The sequence below is a fragment of the Opisthocomus hoazin genome, chromosome 9 (assembly GCF_030867145.1).
Source record: "Opisthocomus hoazin isolate bOpiHoa1 chromosome 9, bOpiHoa1.hap1, whole genome shotgun sequence".
In the NCBI taxonomy this organism is placed as follows: Eukaryota; Metazoa; Chordata; class Aves; order Opisthocomiformes; family Opisthocomidae; genus Opisthocomus; species Opisthocomus hoazin.
In genome coordinates this window covers 32,277,311-32,294,183 of record NC_134422.1, presented here as the reverse complement: position 1 = coordinate 32,294,183, position 16,873 = coordinate 32,277,311, and the positions used below count along the sequence as shown (strand labels likewise).

The following is a 16,873-nucleotide window of genomic DNA, read 5'->3' as shown; positions in this document are numbered from 1 at the left end:
ACCTTCTCCAAGGGTACTCTCCTCTTTGTTGATGCTGACTCTGCTAAACTGTTATCTAAAGAACTTGACTGGGCGCGTATTGCATTCCTCCAGGATGTACCAGGACTGTGCTGACTTTCAGAGCATCCTGCAACGTCCATTGCTAATCAGCTGCTCCTTCATAAGTCTTGAGCATGTGTTCCTTATCTAAGTCCAGCTAACACAGTACACTCCTAATTATCTAGCTATTTAATTGCAGCGTTTGACTACGCTGCATTCGCACGCCTCTGTGCTGAAGGCAGCCGAAGGAAACACTGTGGCAATGGAGGGGACGCTGTCTCCTGCCTGGGCCTCCTCTGCCTGGAGGGCTCAGCTGCTCCATGTGGAGTGATACTAAACCTCACCTCCAGGCTGGCACCCCAGCATGAAGGACAGAATAACGTATTCACGCAAAGCAGGGAAATATTACCCTGCAGAAGAGGACACTAGCTGTAAAAACTGATTCTTTTAGCAAGAAGTAACAGGGATTAGCTGAGAAACATGACTTAACCCACTCCGACATCTCCTGGCAAAACTGACTATGCAATATCAGCAGGGTGCATGATGCTTTTTTCCCATGCAGGACAGAGGTGCACAGTGGTTGAATGCGGGAGGAGCTGTATCACAAACAGTAGAAACCAACACAAGCAATTAGATGACAAGCGATTTTATTTTGCAAAACAATCACTATACAGCAACAAATACAATTGCAAATCGGACTGAAAAACATGAACTACCTACCACCAGCCTTTCAAGAAATGCCTCTTTTATGGTAACAGGCTCTAGAATTATCAGAAAAAACACACGTTTGTAACAGCAGGCTGTATTCCTTGACATCCCAGCACATATCATGTTTATTTTTTGGCTTTTTCTCTTTGCTAAAGTTGAAGGGGCTTTTATACACTTGACTTTACCAAGTGTGAAACTGATTTACTTTCCTGCAGTGGTAATTGCTGGAGTTTCAGAGGGAGTTGCTTTAGCAATCTGACTCCTGAGTGAAATTGACACACACCTAGGCTAGAAATCTACCTGTGTTGATTTTCATAGCAAACGTGATCTACTCTTCAAGGTATTTGTCTTTGAAGGGACATTTGTACTTGGGTTTTGAACAGTATTTGGTCCAGCATGGGAAAAACTTCTGCTCACATGTGGTAGTCCATGCAGGCTGCCTTTCGACTCCCTTCAGGTCATGTATACAGGCAGACTTAGATTTGTAAGCAATCACGATGAGGTTACTACTGTACCTTAGCAGTGTTGAACAGATAATACCATTTACTGCCATACAGTGGAAATATACATAGCACTTGTGGGCACACAATTTGCCTCATCAGTATTAGTTTTTCATTTACTGTTGCTGGACAGAGGTTTGCTCAACTTTGATTTCTTTCTGCTTGTGGTTACATAGAAACAGAACTCTGCAGATGGGGCAGAAGCACTTTTGTCTTTACAACTTGGATTATTAATTTGGGTCTCTCTCCTAGTTACCCAAACAATGTTTCAACATTCCTTTTCTCTGAATTATCTCTGCTTTGTTACAGAGTTGGGTCTCAGGCACCCAACATACCTGCTGGCTCAACATGGCTTTGGAAAAGAAACACAACGGATGCAGTTTCCAGGAAGCTGGCTCCATCTTCTTTAGTGGGCATTACATATTTACAAAATCGTTGTTTTTAAAACCAATACTTTTCTTGAGAAGTGAAGATTAATATGAGCTTTATCAGTGAACATATAGAGTCATGTAACATAACTGGGGTTTGGTTTTTTTTTTCATTTAACAGCACAAAACTCTTGATTTCTTTTCATCTAAGTCCACAGCGTTCTAGGATTCTTTCTGTGGAAGGATGATCACAATTACAAAGGTATTTGCTTGAATCAAGACAAGAAAGCTCATTTTAATGCATGAAATAAATGATTTTGTGTGTTACACCACTCTAACTTTGGACTCATAGGTGGATTAACTAAGCTTCATTTTCTAGAGTATGTCAATTTCAAAAGCAGAATAAAAAAACTCCAGTCACAGGTTAACACTTCTCCCTAGCTGGTGTTCAGCTTCAGCAAAGCTGAGGTTCAGTAGTACCAGACTCTCTCCCACATTAGCAAAAGGCATAAAAAAACCTCACTGCAAGTCTAATTTATATTAATTGATAGTATGATCAGAGTAATGTGATATAAACAGCTTTTTGTTGGTTTTATTTTCTGTCCGTCGCTTTTCTGGAAAAATGGGAAGAGGCTTTTAATGCACCTCACTCGACACTGTTTCCATGTGAACTCTCAGGGTTACTCTAAGCAAAAGTATAACAAATACAAGGCAGAAATCAGAATCCTCCAGATGCACTCAGCATGGTTCTAAACTCACTGTCCTCTGTATAAAACAACTGACTTACAAACAGTATTAGGTACTTTACAGTGTGAAAAAGCTTTTTGCAGAGCTGAAATAGTGTGTGTGTGGCTGTTAGGAGTTCATCTTCAGTAAAATTTTTAGAGATTTAACCATTTTGTTTTGCCTTTGTATTGCTGTGACAGCTTAGCCAACATTCCCCTTTGGTCCACTGAATATTTACTGTCTAGTAACTGTGCATTTACTACCTGAATTTAATGATGGGGAATCCTGTGCTATTAATTATTAGAATCCTTCTCCACAGATGTAAAAATCTTCTCTGTGAGTCTTTTCAGATCAACCCCCAAACACACACACGCACATATACAAACTAAGAAGGAAAAAGAACAGACCAAAAGCTTCCAACACACAATGTTAACCTAATACATGTATCAAGTGTAGCTCAACTGACAGTGCAAAGTTTAGTTAAGACATTTCAAAAAGAGAAGATCAAAGCATCTGCAAGAATGTAAACTGGTCATTTCATAATGTCTACTGTACATATAGCATCAGCAGATTATTATCCACTGATGAATAATACTACCATATTACCTTCAGTGTTCTCTTAGTGTCCATAAGATAGTGTTGGAGTTCTCACAGGTAACTCCGTTAGACTGGTTGTTTATGTCTCTGCCCTTTACCTTTCATGCACACCTTTTCTTACACTTTTTATAGTCAATATAATCCCACTTTGCTCAGATTTTAAGATGCCCTATATATTGATGAATCACTATGGCAACCCAGTCTAGGGAGCTCATTTTATTTATTCACGTACTATAATCGACAGGCATCACTGTTATCTGAGTGCCTGAGTGTATACATAAGACATCACTGAAGGAGTGGAAACAATGTCTTAACACTTTTTTTACTTCAACTTTAGCAAAAGAAAAAAATAAATAAATCTAACATTCACTATTACTACAGGAGTTAAAAAAAAAAAAAGAAAAAGAAAGAAAAAAAGCCAGAGCCAAACTAGTGTGGATTTTTTTAAAAATCCAGAATCCAAACTCAGCCATCTTTGGCGATCCTTTTACAAAAATCTGGACCCCACAAAAACCATACCTTTGTGAAGAAACGGAGAGAAGGGAAGAGGGAAGGAATCCTTTTTCTAGCATCACAGAAGAGACTTGCATCTGGTACTAAAACAGGGTCACGGCTCTTAGTTGTTACAGAAAGCAACTTCATGCTAAAATTTTCATCTTTTTAAAATGTATTCTTATAAATAGGGAAAACCCCCCCTGCTAACATCTACTTTTACATACCTAAAATTGCAACACCAAGGGGTGCAAGAGACACAGATACTGTGAATAAAGAAGTAGAATATTCAAGTATATGAGGAGGGCGTATCACAAATGGCCACAGAGGAATATATATATATCTATAATACTGTATCAAACACATGGAAAGGATGAAATTGGTGGTGCGTACACACATCTAGCTGCTTAACCAACTTTCTAATCAGACACAAGTCCATTGGGGTGGAAGTGTTTGCTTTCAACAGCTTTTTTACGTCACTTCCCCAAGCATGGTTCAAATGTTTTAACTATTATTTTTAGTTATTAGTTAAATAATTTATTGGCTTTTCAGCTATACACTGACATAATTAACCAGGTCAAAAAAAATGTTAATAACGTAATTCAACTTTCATTCTACTTCTTTATACAAAATAACACTTTTTTAATTAAACTTGAATTTCTTTGTATGCCCTTCCTTCTGGTAAGCAGACTGTTAGTTTAACCTGTAATAACTTACAATGGGCAACTTTTCTTTTTTTATTTTCCCATCTATCAACAAAACAGTGAAATGAACAACCTGGGATATTAACAAGGCTCTTCAGAAAGAGGTGGATGGCCTTCAGGCACATGAAAGGTAAAAATGCATTTTATCATAGTACAGTACTCCATGCAAGACAGAGCAGAGCAACAATAATTGTCCAATGTAACATACTGCAGTTGTATACCCATATAAAGCCAGTGTCTTCCTGTTGTAAATGGAAATCAGGTCAATTTCTGTATCTATTTATTTTTTCCCCCTGTTTTTTTAACTGTATTATAACTACAAGTCTTGCAATGTAACTTAGTTTTAGACATGGTAAAGAATGAATGTAACACCTGCTCTGAGCCCATTCCTGCCAAGAGCTCATGCCTAAATATTATTACTTCATACAACGCAAAATGAACAAATTCATAAGCCCTGTTTAGCGAGGGCTGCTGTGACATCTTCAGCAAGGGTAGCAAGCTGGGGCGATTCAAGCAGGTTGATGCTTCCAGAGGACGAGACATTGCTGAGTCTGCGTGGTGAAGCCACGCTGGACCTGCCTGGTGACTGTGTGATGATCTCAGCCCCATGATCGACACGGGCTTTAGCGTGCTCTCTGAAGTTTAGCTTCTGGCTGTCAATCTGCTCCAGGAAAGCAAAGATTTTAACACGTTATATATTCACCAAATTATCTCGTTATAGCTCATCATTTGGATTTCATTAACTGAAGATTTTTTCACCTTGTTGGTTGGCTTACAATGTTACATTCTCTTACTATTTTTGTCTCTGATGGATGTCTTAATGAGCAGTATGATTGTTCCTAGCTGTATAAATTCAATAGACATTTTATGGGCATTGTGATTTGTTTCCGAAATCTGTTTTTTTCAAATGTTTGTGGAGTGATCTTACTTTCAAGATGTCTTTCTCCTGTTTCACAAAGCAGTCCTGATCCTCTGGGATACCCACACTACAAACTTACTAGATCATACCTATGCTGTACAGTGGTCCCAAACAAGGCTTATCTTTTGGGGGAAAGCCAGTGCACAAACCACAGGATGTTTCACTTTAAGATTCAACCTCAGCTTTGATGTGGATGCAAGACTGATCATTCCAAATACCAAAGGGAGCAAATGGCATGTGAGTGTGCCTGAACAAGAACAGATGTTTCCTACTCAATTCAGAGCCATTGCTGAATTCACGGCTCTAATACTTTCACTGAGGCAGAGGCACAGGGGTAGCCTGTTCTCTGACAGCTGTCCCCTTACCTTGACGTTACCACCACCAGGTACATGGTGGGCGTTTTCCAGTGAACCAACTTTAGCCTGAGCTTTTTCTTTGAAATCCAGTTTCACGCTCTCAATTTTCACACGCCCACCTCCTACATAGAAAAAGGAAATACAGATTAAGAGGCTGGAATGGCTCAGGAGAAAGTTTGACCTGATGTACATGGGTGCACTCATGTTACTTCCCTTTTAGTTAAGACCTAATTGTTTTAGAGAAGCACAGAATACCATGCTGCATGTTCATAGAAAATCTTCAACACATATTCAAACTTTAAGCATGTGCTGCAGCCTTACTGATTTTCATGGGATTTAAGCACATGCTTAAGTATTTTACTGACTTCAGTCTGCATTTCAGTATCTTATCAAACTGACATTATGCCACAGCAACATCTCTCTGCATTGTTTTTTTATCGACTCTCTATACTAGATGGTCCCATACTTTTATGGCTTTACATAAAGTAGAGTTAAGAATATTATTTTTGTTACCAAAGTGTATTTACTTTCTCTTGGACTATAAAAGAGAATGGTATCATCCATAGTTTCTCCTTCACATAACAGGATTAGATCTTTGCTTTGTCCCACATCCCAGAAATTCCTACAATACCTGGCTTGTGGTGGATATTCTTGAGCGAGCCACACTTGGAAGTCACGTGACTCAAGTCAATCTTCTTGGTTACGATTTGTACCTGTCAAAAAGCACACACACGCACAAATTACAGGAATGAAAATAATAAAGTAAATGAAAAGCCAGGCCCTGCAGAGGAAGAACCCAAGCCTCTACAAACCACTGGAAAAGGAGAGACGGTTAGTAAAAAACACACCATGCCACAAAGGAGGAAACACCTGGATTAACACAGCAAACTTCCTTCCCACCTAGGGAAATGACAGAGGTGGGTTAAGCTGTACTGGTAGCAAAATGAAGAGGAGGACAAAGCAGATCAGCTTGTGGGTTCTTTCAAAATGTTTCTGGGCCTCCTCTCAGGGTGGATGCTCTGAAGCCCTGCATGCAGCAGGACCCAATCCCATTTGCTTCTGCTCTTGAACGTGCATCCTGGCAACTAGGAATATTTTGGTGACTGCTTTTTTCCCTCTACCATCTGTTTCATATTTTTCTGCATCTAAATATGGTATGCATTTCAGCTCAATCCACTATGGAGAGTCTGATGAATCTACAAGTGTGACTTCTGCGGCTGTACCTGAACTAGTTGGTGTCCAGCCAGCTGGCTTGGCGATGCTCACTGGACAGCAGTGGCATCACTCTGCTCAGCCAAGCAGCAGCACAGGCACCCTCCCTCCTTCTGCTGCTCTGCACCCTGCTGCTGGCCATACTGCCATGACTGTGCTGAGTCCACTTGGCAACAGCCACAGAGTGTCACTCCTTCCTTGCTGCTCTCCCAACCAGCTCCCAGATGCAGCCCACAACCACAGTGACTGTGCTAGCAGGTCTTGATAAGCTGTAGCCCCTCCAGGCCAGTGAAGAGCTCCAGGAAGACTGCAATGCCACTGGTTTGCTCACATCACCAGCAATGACTTAAGCCAGCACTGGGGGCTGTATTGAATCTGTTTGGATAAGACATGCTCACACCGTTAGCTCTTCCATCTGAGGGGAGATCATTTCTATCAGAGGGGTCAGAGCCGCCTTAAGCTATTTCAGCATGGCTGCTAGAACTGATGGGTGTCTGGTCAAACCCTGAGCAACTTCAGTTTGTTGTACTGGAATAATGCTGTGGCATTAGCACTCAGCACACCCTGGCTGACCGCACCCTCTCTCTGAGCTTTCTTTGTCCTTATGTTTTATCCTTCTTCCTCTTAGGTTAGCTGAGGATGAACACATTGGAAGATGCCCAGCTGTGAGGCTGGAGTCTCACTGTGAGCTGGAGTCTCTTTCTGGAAATTACTTTGAGCTGGAGTCTCTTTCTGGAAATTACTTTCTTGGGCCACTCCCATGAAAGGCAATGAACCATTTCAGCTCACACGTCAGCACCCTTGGGCTTTTAGAGATAACCCTTCTTTTTTCATGTCGTTTTCCTGTCCATATTCTGGAAATGTGTTGTGCTCTGTGGAGCAAGATCAGGAGGCCACCACTGCATACACAGGGCTCACACGACTACCAGACCAGACTCACGTGTGAAACAGTAGCGGGAAGGAAAGTAGTGCTCAAAGGAAGGGAGACAGAGGGGGCTGGCTGTGCAAGGTGGGTCACCACAGTGGAGGTGCCTGTTCACAGGTTGTCTGTACTACTTACATTTCCTCCCCCTGCAGAATGCTTGATGTTATCTCTGGAACCACACCGCGACTGAATATCGCTAAAATCAATCTTCTTGTTTAAAATCCTAACCTAAAAGGAATTGGAGGTAACTTACTATATACCATACACACACTCCATCATGGTGCAGGACAAGGAAGCCTGCAAAATTTTGCCTCCTGCTGTGACCCCTTCTTCTGACACTTCTATTGAAATCTAAGAATGTAATCCATGCCAATCTCTACGCTTAGTATATGTAAATGTACTATGCTCTTCTTTTGCTACCTCACAAAGTGGTTGTGAAACGCAAAGGTGCAAGTTTTTATACTGGGAGATATGAGAGGTGGCTTTTCCCTGAACAGCTCAAAGAACTCCTTGCTTGCCTGGACTGGACATAGTCCTTGGACAGCCTGTCCTAGGCTCTCATGAGTGATGGCCTGTGTTTCTGCTGAACTGGCCACAAGCAGAAGATGGAAAGCCTCCTTCCCACAGCTCAGCACTCCAGTCTTTGATGCAGAAATCCCAGATCCAGCCAGCTCAGGCATGGACTGAAATCCTGAGGTATTTCACCCCTTTCTGCAATACAGCCATAATAGCAGCCACACTCATACAACAGACCTCAGAGCACCCTGTGAAAGCAGACTGACAAAATTAATTAACCTTGTCAGAGCTCTCTACTGCTCTCTCTCATTACTGTCATCCACTAAAGGCCAATGCATAAAAAACATCATCTGGAAAACTACAGTTGCAGTGACTGCTTCTTGGTTTCTGGTGCTGGCCATAAAGTTGGTCACAACAGCTTGCTGGTGCTAGCAGCACTGTGCTTGTCCACTGTGCTCTTTGTTATCAGCAGAACAAGTACCCTTGATCCCTTGATGGCACCAGCCTCCTTTACAGATGTCAGGAGCCCACATATTTTCTGTGTTACCTTCGGCACAGATGCACTGCAGGGATACGACAGTGTCTGGAGGTGAACTCTGTGAAGGGCAGGCCAAGCTGTCCTGTGCTTGATACCCACGTCAAAGCAGTTCCTCCACCTGGCAGAGCTCAGGTGCCACCAAGGACTGTCCTCCCAGTGAACGATGTGCTGCTGGATGGCAGTTACCAGCAGGCAGCGACAACTGGGTGCAGAGCACATATCTGAGCAACACCACTTCCAGACTTCTTTCTGAGCAAGGGCAGGGGATTGTGCTTACTAGTATTAGGCTTTTCAGGTGTGTGAGAAGGTATTTCTGGCCAAGGCTGCACCTGCCTTCTTTGCCCCAGGAGCTTTTACTTACTCAAAGAGTGCTGCCTGCACAGCGTATTCTTTCTCTGGGTTAAATATGAAGTCTTTATCCAAATTTTATGTTGGATTTCATTTATCTCAATGTTATTAATATACAATATGAATTTACAGAAAGCCACAGAATTTTGGCTACTGTCTATTCATTTTGCTAAATGGTACTTGTAGAGCCTTCACCACCACACTCCTTAGCATAGCCCTGGTGTCTGGCTGCTGTTGTGGGTAAACCTGCAATGACTAACTGATATTGAGATAAGAGAGAGGGACAGATACACCAGGGTACCTTACTGCAGCTTCTTCCCACTCTAAGAACACAAAGCAGCTGCAAACCAGCTTAAGTGGTCAGTGGGACGAAGGACAACACTATGTAGTTTCTGCTTCCTGGCTTCAGGTCCCCCAACTCCCCAGGCTCCCTGATAAATCCGAGACAAATTTCTCCCTCTGTGCCTCACCGATCCAAACTAGGAAAGGCTATTTGCCCCTTTACAGGGATATCAGATTTCGCAGCTCTTGGCTTGTGCACTGGGGATAAAGTTGTATTTTAAGATGATGAGTCAAATCCTCTGGCACCGAGTACTTGGAGTGCAGTCTTGACTTAAGCCCAGTAAACTCGAAGAAGAAATTTTCAAAGGGCCATACTTTGCAGCCAATGTGAAGAATTTTTTCACAGCAAGCTATTTCATGGGTCCCCCTCGTTACATATAACATAACCACTGCATCAGTCAAACCATTAGGATGTTAAGTGTTCTCTTGTTTTAATAGGTAAAGAACTGTGGTGATGGCATAGTCAGCAATAAACGTAATGACAGCACCATACACTCCACAACTTGTAGGTCACCTTCAGTAGGCAAACTGACCAATGTCTTTCTCTCTCCTATCTGCTTGATTTGTCCAAGTAAACCAATGTACGCTGAAACATGAAAGCAAATACCTTTACAGTTTTATGCTTGTGATTTCTCTCAATATACCATTTGTTTAAAAATGTACCCCAGTACTATACAAGACAGGTGTCACATCAGTCACAGAAACACACATCAGAAGTGCAGTCATATCTGGGTCCCAGAAAGCTTCAGGCCAGACAACTGGGCAAAACAGAAAGTGTTCCTAGTGCTTTCTGAGCACATCTCTCTCAGCAACGAATCAGCAGCACCTCTTACCAATGGCCACAGGGATGCATTTGCTCTGAAAATGCTGACTTACGGGTCATGACAAGACCTCAACGCTGTGGACTGGAGGCCTGTAGCTTAAAAACGGAGCCAAAGCAAGATGGTAGGTTGAGAGAGTGCCTTTGATCAAGTGCCTGAAGGTTGATTTGCACCCGGAAGTCTGACACTTTACGAGTCTCATGGCCCATGGACCTGGCTAGCAGATATGTAAAGGACCAATCACCTCAATTGTTCTCTCTGTCTCAGTAGGTGAAATGTGCCCCTGTCTAGAGGGGCCAGCAGGAGCCCTATGCATCATTTATGTCCTATGCTGAGGGCTGAAGTGAGCCGAGTGATGTGCATGTGTTCTGCTGGTCATCTGGCACTGGGAGGAACTGCACTGACCCAGGTTTTGCCTGATGATCTATTTCTCCCTTTCCTGGAATATATCAATACCCCTCCCCCATATTTAAATCTTGACTGCCCTCTATAACTAAGTGTTCCACAAACTAATGGAGCCTTATTTCCTGTAGATTAAGTCTTTAAATTGCTTAATCCCTCCATCCTATATTCTTCAGCAAGCCCTGTCCCCTCTTGCCATCAATATCTCCCAAGCTTTCTCCCAGGTCTGCTAGACTGGGCAAATAGAAGCCAATACACAACCGGCCAGCCATTTGTTGTTTCTGATTGTGGAAAAGGGGCTGAGTTATCACTGCCTTTTCTCCAATTACAGTGTTTTGCTGAGTCTCTGTTTCATATCCAGTCAACAAGTATCACTCAACTTTGAGGGACTGCCTGTGTTTCTAACCATTGTTCCCTTGCCAGCACTGGTTGAAATGGGCCAACCAGTTACAAATGAGTTGAGGAAGGCTGAGACTGCCAGCCAGACAGCATGACTGCATGAGCTTTGTTTCCTCTGCGAAATCAGACTGTAAACATCAGAGGGAGAGTACAAGAGAGGGATAGGAACTATTTAGGCTAAAGAGAATCTTTGGCTTGCAAACAATGTAAACTAACTGTGACTTATTTGAAGATGGAATCTAGAAGGAAATTTCTAACAATCAGAGCAGGGAGGTTCTGGAACTGTCTCCCAGGCGAGCAGAGCTACTACAAGAAAATGGTAAACTTTTAGGATGGCACTTGATGAAAGGAATTAGATGATGCAGCTGCCTGCAATAGAGGCAGCATGAGTAGCATAACTCCCCAGGAAGGTCTCTGTGTTCCTGAATGTACATCTTGTGTGGGGTGGAGATGTGTTGGATGTACATATATGCACTTCAATTGTGCTGCACATTAAATGAAACGTCAAGCCTGCTCATACTCTCATTCAGGAAAGGGAACATTTTAGTCTGTGGCAGAAACAGGACTGCTTTCTATTCACACCCACTAAACATCGCAACAAGATAATGTCCTGACAGGCTCCCTCATAACCCTTGTGCTGACCTGCCACTCTGAAATGTGTACATTCTCTTCTGATTGGATGGTGGTTTGCCCAGGTATACTGCACAGGCCCTGGAAGTTAGTATTTTGATCAGGGCCAAGCTGAGGTTCCTCAGTATTTGTCATATCCACATGAAGTTAAACCACAGTGGAAAAATTAAGCCTTAGAGACAATGCTGGTTTTATTCCACAAAACCGCACTGCCCAAGGATAAAAATGGCTTTTGTCTGAAGCCCTGGAAGCCTTACAGACCTTACCCTCACTCTGCCCTCTGATGACTCCTTCAGCAGTCGTCCAGAAGTGAAGTCCAGGGCAGACTGTGTGCTGATGTACACACAATACAGCCTCACTGACTCACACTACTTCTAGGTAGTCTCCAGCAGCAATCAGACACCACGGTCCCACACCTGCTGTGCTGTTTGAATGCTGCCTGTCAAAGCATCAAGACATGCAGGGCGTTCATGGGTAGCCTGCTAGGAAACCAAGTGTTGAAGGTATTTTTCTCAGAGTTCATTTAGATGAGGCATATATTGACCTACACTCATCAGGCTGAACTCATAACTCCCTTCCTACATACAGTGGCCTGACTGGCAATCTAAACACCAAGGGGCTGTGGTCCGAGGGCAACATCTATGCTAAATCAGAGGGGATGTTTTGGGTTACACTGGCTAACATGAGGAGATGTGACAGACTGGCAATACCTGTGAATCTCCCAGTTAGATATATGCCTCCCTGGGGCTGTTCACAGAAAGTGAATTTGGATTTCAAAGTCTCCGTGTACAATGTTCTCCAGTCCAGGGACCTGGAGCAGACTCGCTGTCAGTACTGCACCACTGCATTCAAGATGAGCAAAAATTTGTAGAAGCACTGAGTGGAAGGCAAAGAAGTGTAAGATAGAATTTAGCTCAGTTGTGCCTCACTGCTAAAGACAACATCAGTGATTGAAAAGTGCTCACAAAAGAGAAAGACTTCTGTTCCATTGCTGCCCAGAATCATTCAGTTCAGCTGCTTTTCACCAGAGGGAACGCCCCTAATTTATCAGCATCTGGGCAGAGAATCCATAAACAGCTTCCCTCCTGTGGCTTACTAACTTGGTACACACCAAAACAAAGGTACTCAAAGAACAAAAATTGCAATGCTGATAAAATTACAGACTCTGAATATATTTTCCAAGAAGCTGATGATTTATGTTCTCCCTGTTCTGCAATTACGGCCTCTGAGAAGCTCTACCACAAACACTGTGCCTAAAGCATTCAAAAAGACTCTAGCTTGTCTCCACTTGCCACTTGAACATGCTATGGGGGCTGTGACATTGGCAAAAGCTCCCAGACTCCTAACAACTTATCAAAGAGGGCAGGTTCCTTGTACTTACCGCAACATTGCAGTAATTTGACAGCTACATTCCAGGAACTAGACAATGTTTCAGTGTTTGGTCTCCTGCTTAACACACGGATCCAGTGAGACAAGAATTGGTCTAGCATAGGAAGCAAGGTTAAGGTTAAAACCTGACTACAATCAAGAGGAAGTTCTAAGTGCTTCCAAATCTGTATGCTGCCAAGGACAGATGATCCTATAGTTTTCATGCTCCTGGCAGAAGCTATAGGGATGGGAGTGGGAAGGGTATTTATTTGGCCTAGCAAAGCCCTTCAAGAGAAAGACTGTGCCTCAGTCTTTTGATATCCACAAACAGAGCTTCTGATCATGTTCAGCCTTTGCACTCCTGAAATTAGTGGTTACACACACTAGGTGAAGCTGCCAGCCTACACGCTAGTGAGATTCAAAACAAAGGGCTGCACTGGACATAGCATAGGCAAATTAATGTACTATCCTCATCTTGTTCTTAGCAAAGCATCAACAAGCCAGGTTCATTTCTAACTTTTAAAAATGTACCCAGAAGCAGACACCGAGTATAGTCTTTCAGCCTGAACAGTTAAACTGTGAAACAATTACAAACAACTGAAAATAGGTACTTTCAATGGGAAGTATCAGTAAAATGAAAGAAATGTCTTGCAATCAGCCATGTCTTTTATACTTACATAGGACAACAATGGCTGATTTACAAGCTTCTTTCTACCTATTTGCAAATCACTTTATTCATCTAATTAATAAGGCGGCCACACTGAACTATGCATGTCCCTATCAATAAAGGGAGAAAGGCCTACAGAGAAACACTGAGAGGTTTTGCATAATTGTGCTGGGAAATGCAAAGCAAAATGACCGCTTCCCATGCCAGAGAGTTTACAGTCAAGAGACAACAGCTGAATTAGACAGCTCAAGGAAGTGCAAGATCCATGTCAGATGAACTGAAACACATGTTCTGAAATCATACTCCTCACTAAATCTGGGAAGCTGATCAAAAGAATCACAAAATAAATTGAAGGAGATTCATGCACACCAAATAAAAAAGATCCTAGGAGCACCATTAATTCAGCTGAAACATGGGACCCTTGTTTTAGTACTCCCTTAAACAAAAAAACCCAAGGAAACAGATTTTGCTAAACTACAGAGTCTGATACTTAAATCTTAGAGGCAACAGTCCATACTCACGGAAAGAGTACTAATAGCTTCAAATACCAAGTGTTCTTATCTTTAAGAAGGGATGAGTTTTGAGTCACTAAGTCTGGCTTTTGTTTACTCCAGCATAATAAAGAAAATTAGGTTGTTCAGTTCAAGTAAAAAAAAAAAGTCTTCTGTTTATCTCTTCATGCCAGCTGACTTTCCAACAGCTCAGCAGCTTAGCATCTCTTTTTATTGTTCAAATCCAAATTTCCAAGAAAAAAACTAAGGTTTTTACCCTTTCCTTTCCTGCCCTTTCCCATCTAGAAAAATAAACTCATTTTCTCACCTTTCTGAGCAAGACAGAACACTATTATACGACTGAACAGCTCTGATCCAGATTATATATTGCCTGAACATTTTTCCCCAAAAAACAACCTTCCCCACTTTATTGCCCAAATCTAGACTAGTTAGAGCTCAGCTGAAAATGCCTTCTCTGCTGAACTTGATCCTGGGATGACTCAGACTTTCACAGGAATTTATGTCCTGGTAATTTCAATTTCAGAAAAAAATACAGTTTCTCCCCTTGCTATTAAAAAGAGACCAACAACATATGGTACATCATGGACAGGATTTGTCTCCTCTAATACTAGCCAGCTAAGAGTTGGAAATGGTTGATTAAGCTGACACTGTAGTCAGTGGAAAGACACTGAATCCTCCAGAAAGTGACACCTTCAACTCCAGCTAGAGAGATCACACACACCCCATCCAGCTGGTAGAAATCAGTGCACTGCTGCTAACTGCCTTCAAAAGAGGGACAAGCATTGGCTTATGGTTACTGTAGTCGGTGGAAGTTCTGTTACTGTCTAGAGCCCCATCAGACAGCTTGTGACCCTCCTCACTGTGGTTCAGTTTGTCCTCAATGAGCATGATGCACATTTTACAGATGGTTGAGGCACAGCAGTGATGTTACTCTGTCCCAGCCACATAGAAAGTGAATGTCAGATCTGGACAGAAAGTCCCAATTCCCTGCTCATTTCCACCAACCAAAAACCTTTCCTCAAAGAAACTTTCTGAAACTTGCTAGAGCCTGGTAACGATTGCTTCATTCTTCTAAAATACGAGTCAGGAAGAAGGATCTTATTTTTATCAAGAGTAATTCAAGGCTTAACTGTACAGACTGCACTTGGGCAAGCCTTCCATTAAATGAGTGCAGTCTGAACACAGGAGCTGCAAGATATTATTTCTGTACAATCTGCAATGATCAGCCAAAATTCTAAATTTCAAAAATTTAAAAATTATGGTTTTGAGCTATGATATATTTTTGAAGTTGTGCCTGAAACTCCTGATTTCTCTTTGCACTTGTAGATCTGCAATTAACAAGGTATGAACTAATTTCTGATTTTCAGTCTAGAACAAATCCCTTCTAATGTCTTGTAAATCCACAAAACCAGGAATGTGTAAAGCAAACAAAAGCAGACTGACAGAGATTAATTTATCTTACAGTTATGAACTGTTGACTTGGTAAATGCACAAACTTATTCCAATGAATGCAGCTAACAGTGTGGAAACAATTGCTTTCCAGTCTCTCATTAGTTAAGTACTTCAACAACAGCCATGTTACAACATCAATCCAATCAAAACAGCTGCCTCCTGTGGTTTTCCAGGTTTCCATCGTTTGGGAAAGCACCAAAGCTTGAACCTTATAGCTCATTTATGTTCATCACTGTCCTGAGCAAGGACATTCTCAAAGCGTTGGCTCATTTATGTTGCAGATCACAACAGACTGGAGAAAAAGTGCATGATGTGCCAGAAGGAGATGGCAGACAGAATGCGAGCCAGTAACAACTCAGATTGCATTTTTTGTTAAGTCTATATTCTCCACTACATTTTAGCACATTCTTCATCAACCAGTGCACCAATAGCATTAACTTAGATCCTCAGACTAATTCTTGGGCCATCCTTAGTGTTTGTAACATGGTGCAAAGACATGTGAAACAGGAGGAAGAGGAGTTGTAAGATGCCATCTCAAGGGGAACTTGCTGAACACCCTTTCAAACTGCAGTTCTCCCTGGAGGTGCTTGGCTCTTGGTGGGCCACCAGACCTGTCTGTCTCTGCATCCTGGCAGGCTGTAGCTGAGGCAGGGAACACTTCAGGAGTTTACTGTTCTCTGCAGACTGGGTCACAAATTGTGATGATGGGTAGGGGGATAGGGAGGTGGGGTGGGTGCTGTGGGGGAATTTCTCCTGCCATCCAAACTGATTTTGAAGCTAACCAGAAATTGTGCAAAGACGACAATTAATATCCATCCAAGTCTCCTCCTCTGCCCAGCTCTGAGATGTCTTATCCTTCCCTGTGCTGGTCTCTTTTATCATTTAGTGCAGATGTCTATTCTCCTTGCCCGCATTTTTGTGGTTTCTGGACAGGTTCTACTGAATAGTTGTGTCATTAATGTATTTAGACTTTCTGACCCTTGACTAAATGCACGTTGTTTTCTACAGTTTAGGGAAGACAGTGAAGTTCCCTCTTAATCTTCCTAAAAACCTCCAAGAAACACTTTGTTCTTCAACATGGCTCAGATATTTCATTTTCCTATTTGTCATCTTACTTCTTATAAGGTGCCTGGCTGTTACTATAGTTAGTGTTTCAGAATGCAAAGTTTAAACCTTACGCATGCCATTCTAGTCTGTACAGCTCCATTCACTTTGATGAAGCCATGCTGATTCACATCCTCTGAAGTTCTTGCCCATGGCTGAGTTTTGATGCATACATTTTAAGATGAAATTAAAAGATATCTAGGTTGGCTTTATCCTTGGTTGCTGGCC

General features: G+C 42.2%; 1 protein-coding gene across 23 annotated transcripts in view; it reads right to left on the bottom strand.

The window, feature by feature from the left end:
• Positions 1-669: 669 nt before the first annotated feature.
• The window catches only part of MAP2 (microtubule associated protein 2), a 259,226-nt gene continuing 243,022 nt past the window's right edge, over positions 670-16,873 (bottom strand). For all 23 annotated transcript variants that reach the window (XM_075430396.1, XM_075430397.1, XM_075430393.1 and 20 more), the window contains 3 exons: positions 6,041-6,122; positions 5,419-5,531; positions 670-4,795 (listed from right to left, as the gene is read on the bottom strand). In XM_075430396.1, coding sequence (XP_075286511.1) covers positions 4,580-4,795; positions 5,419-5,531; positions 6,041-6,122 — 411 coding nt within the window. In that variant the 3' untranslated portion in view covers positions 670-4,579. The remainder of the gene's footprint in view (positions 4,796-5,418; positions 5,532-6,040; positions 6,123-16,873) is intronic.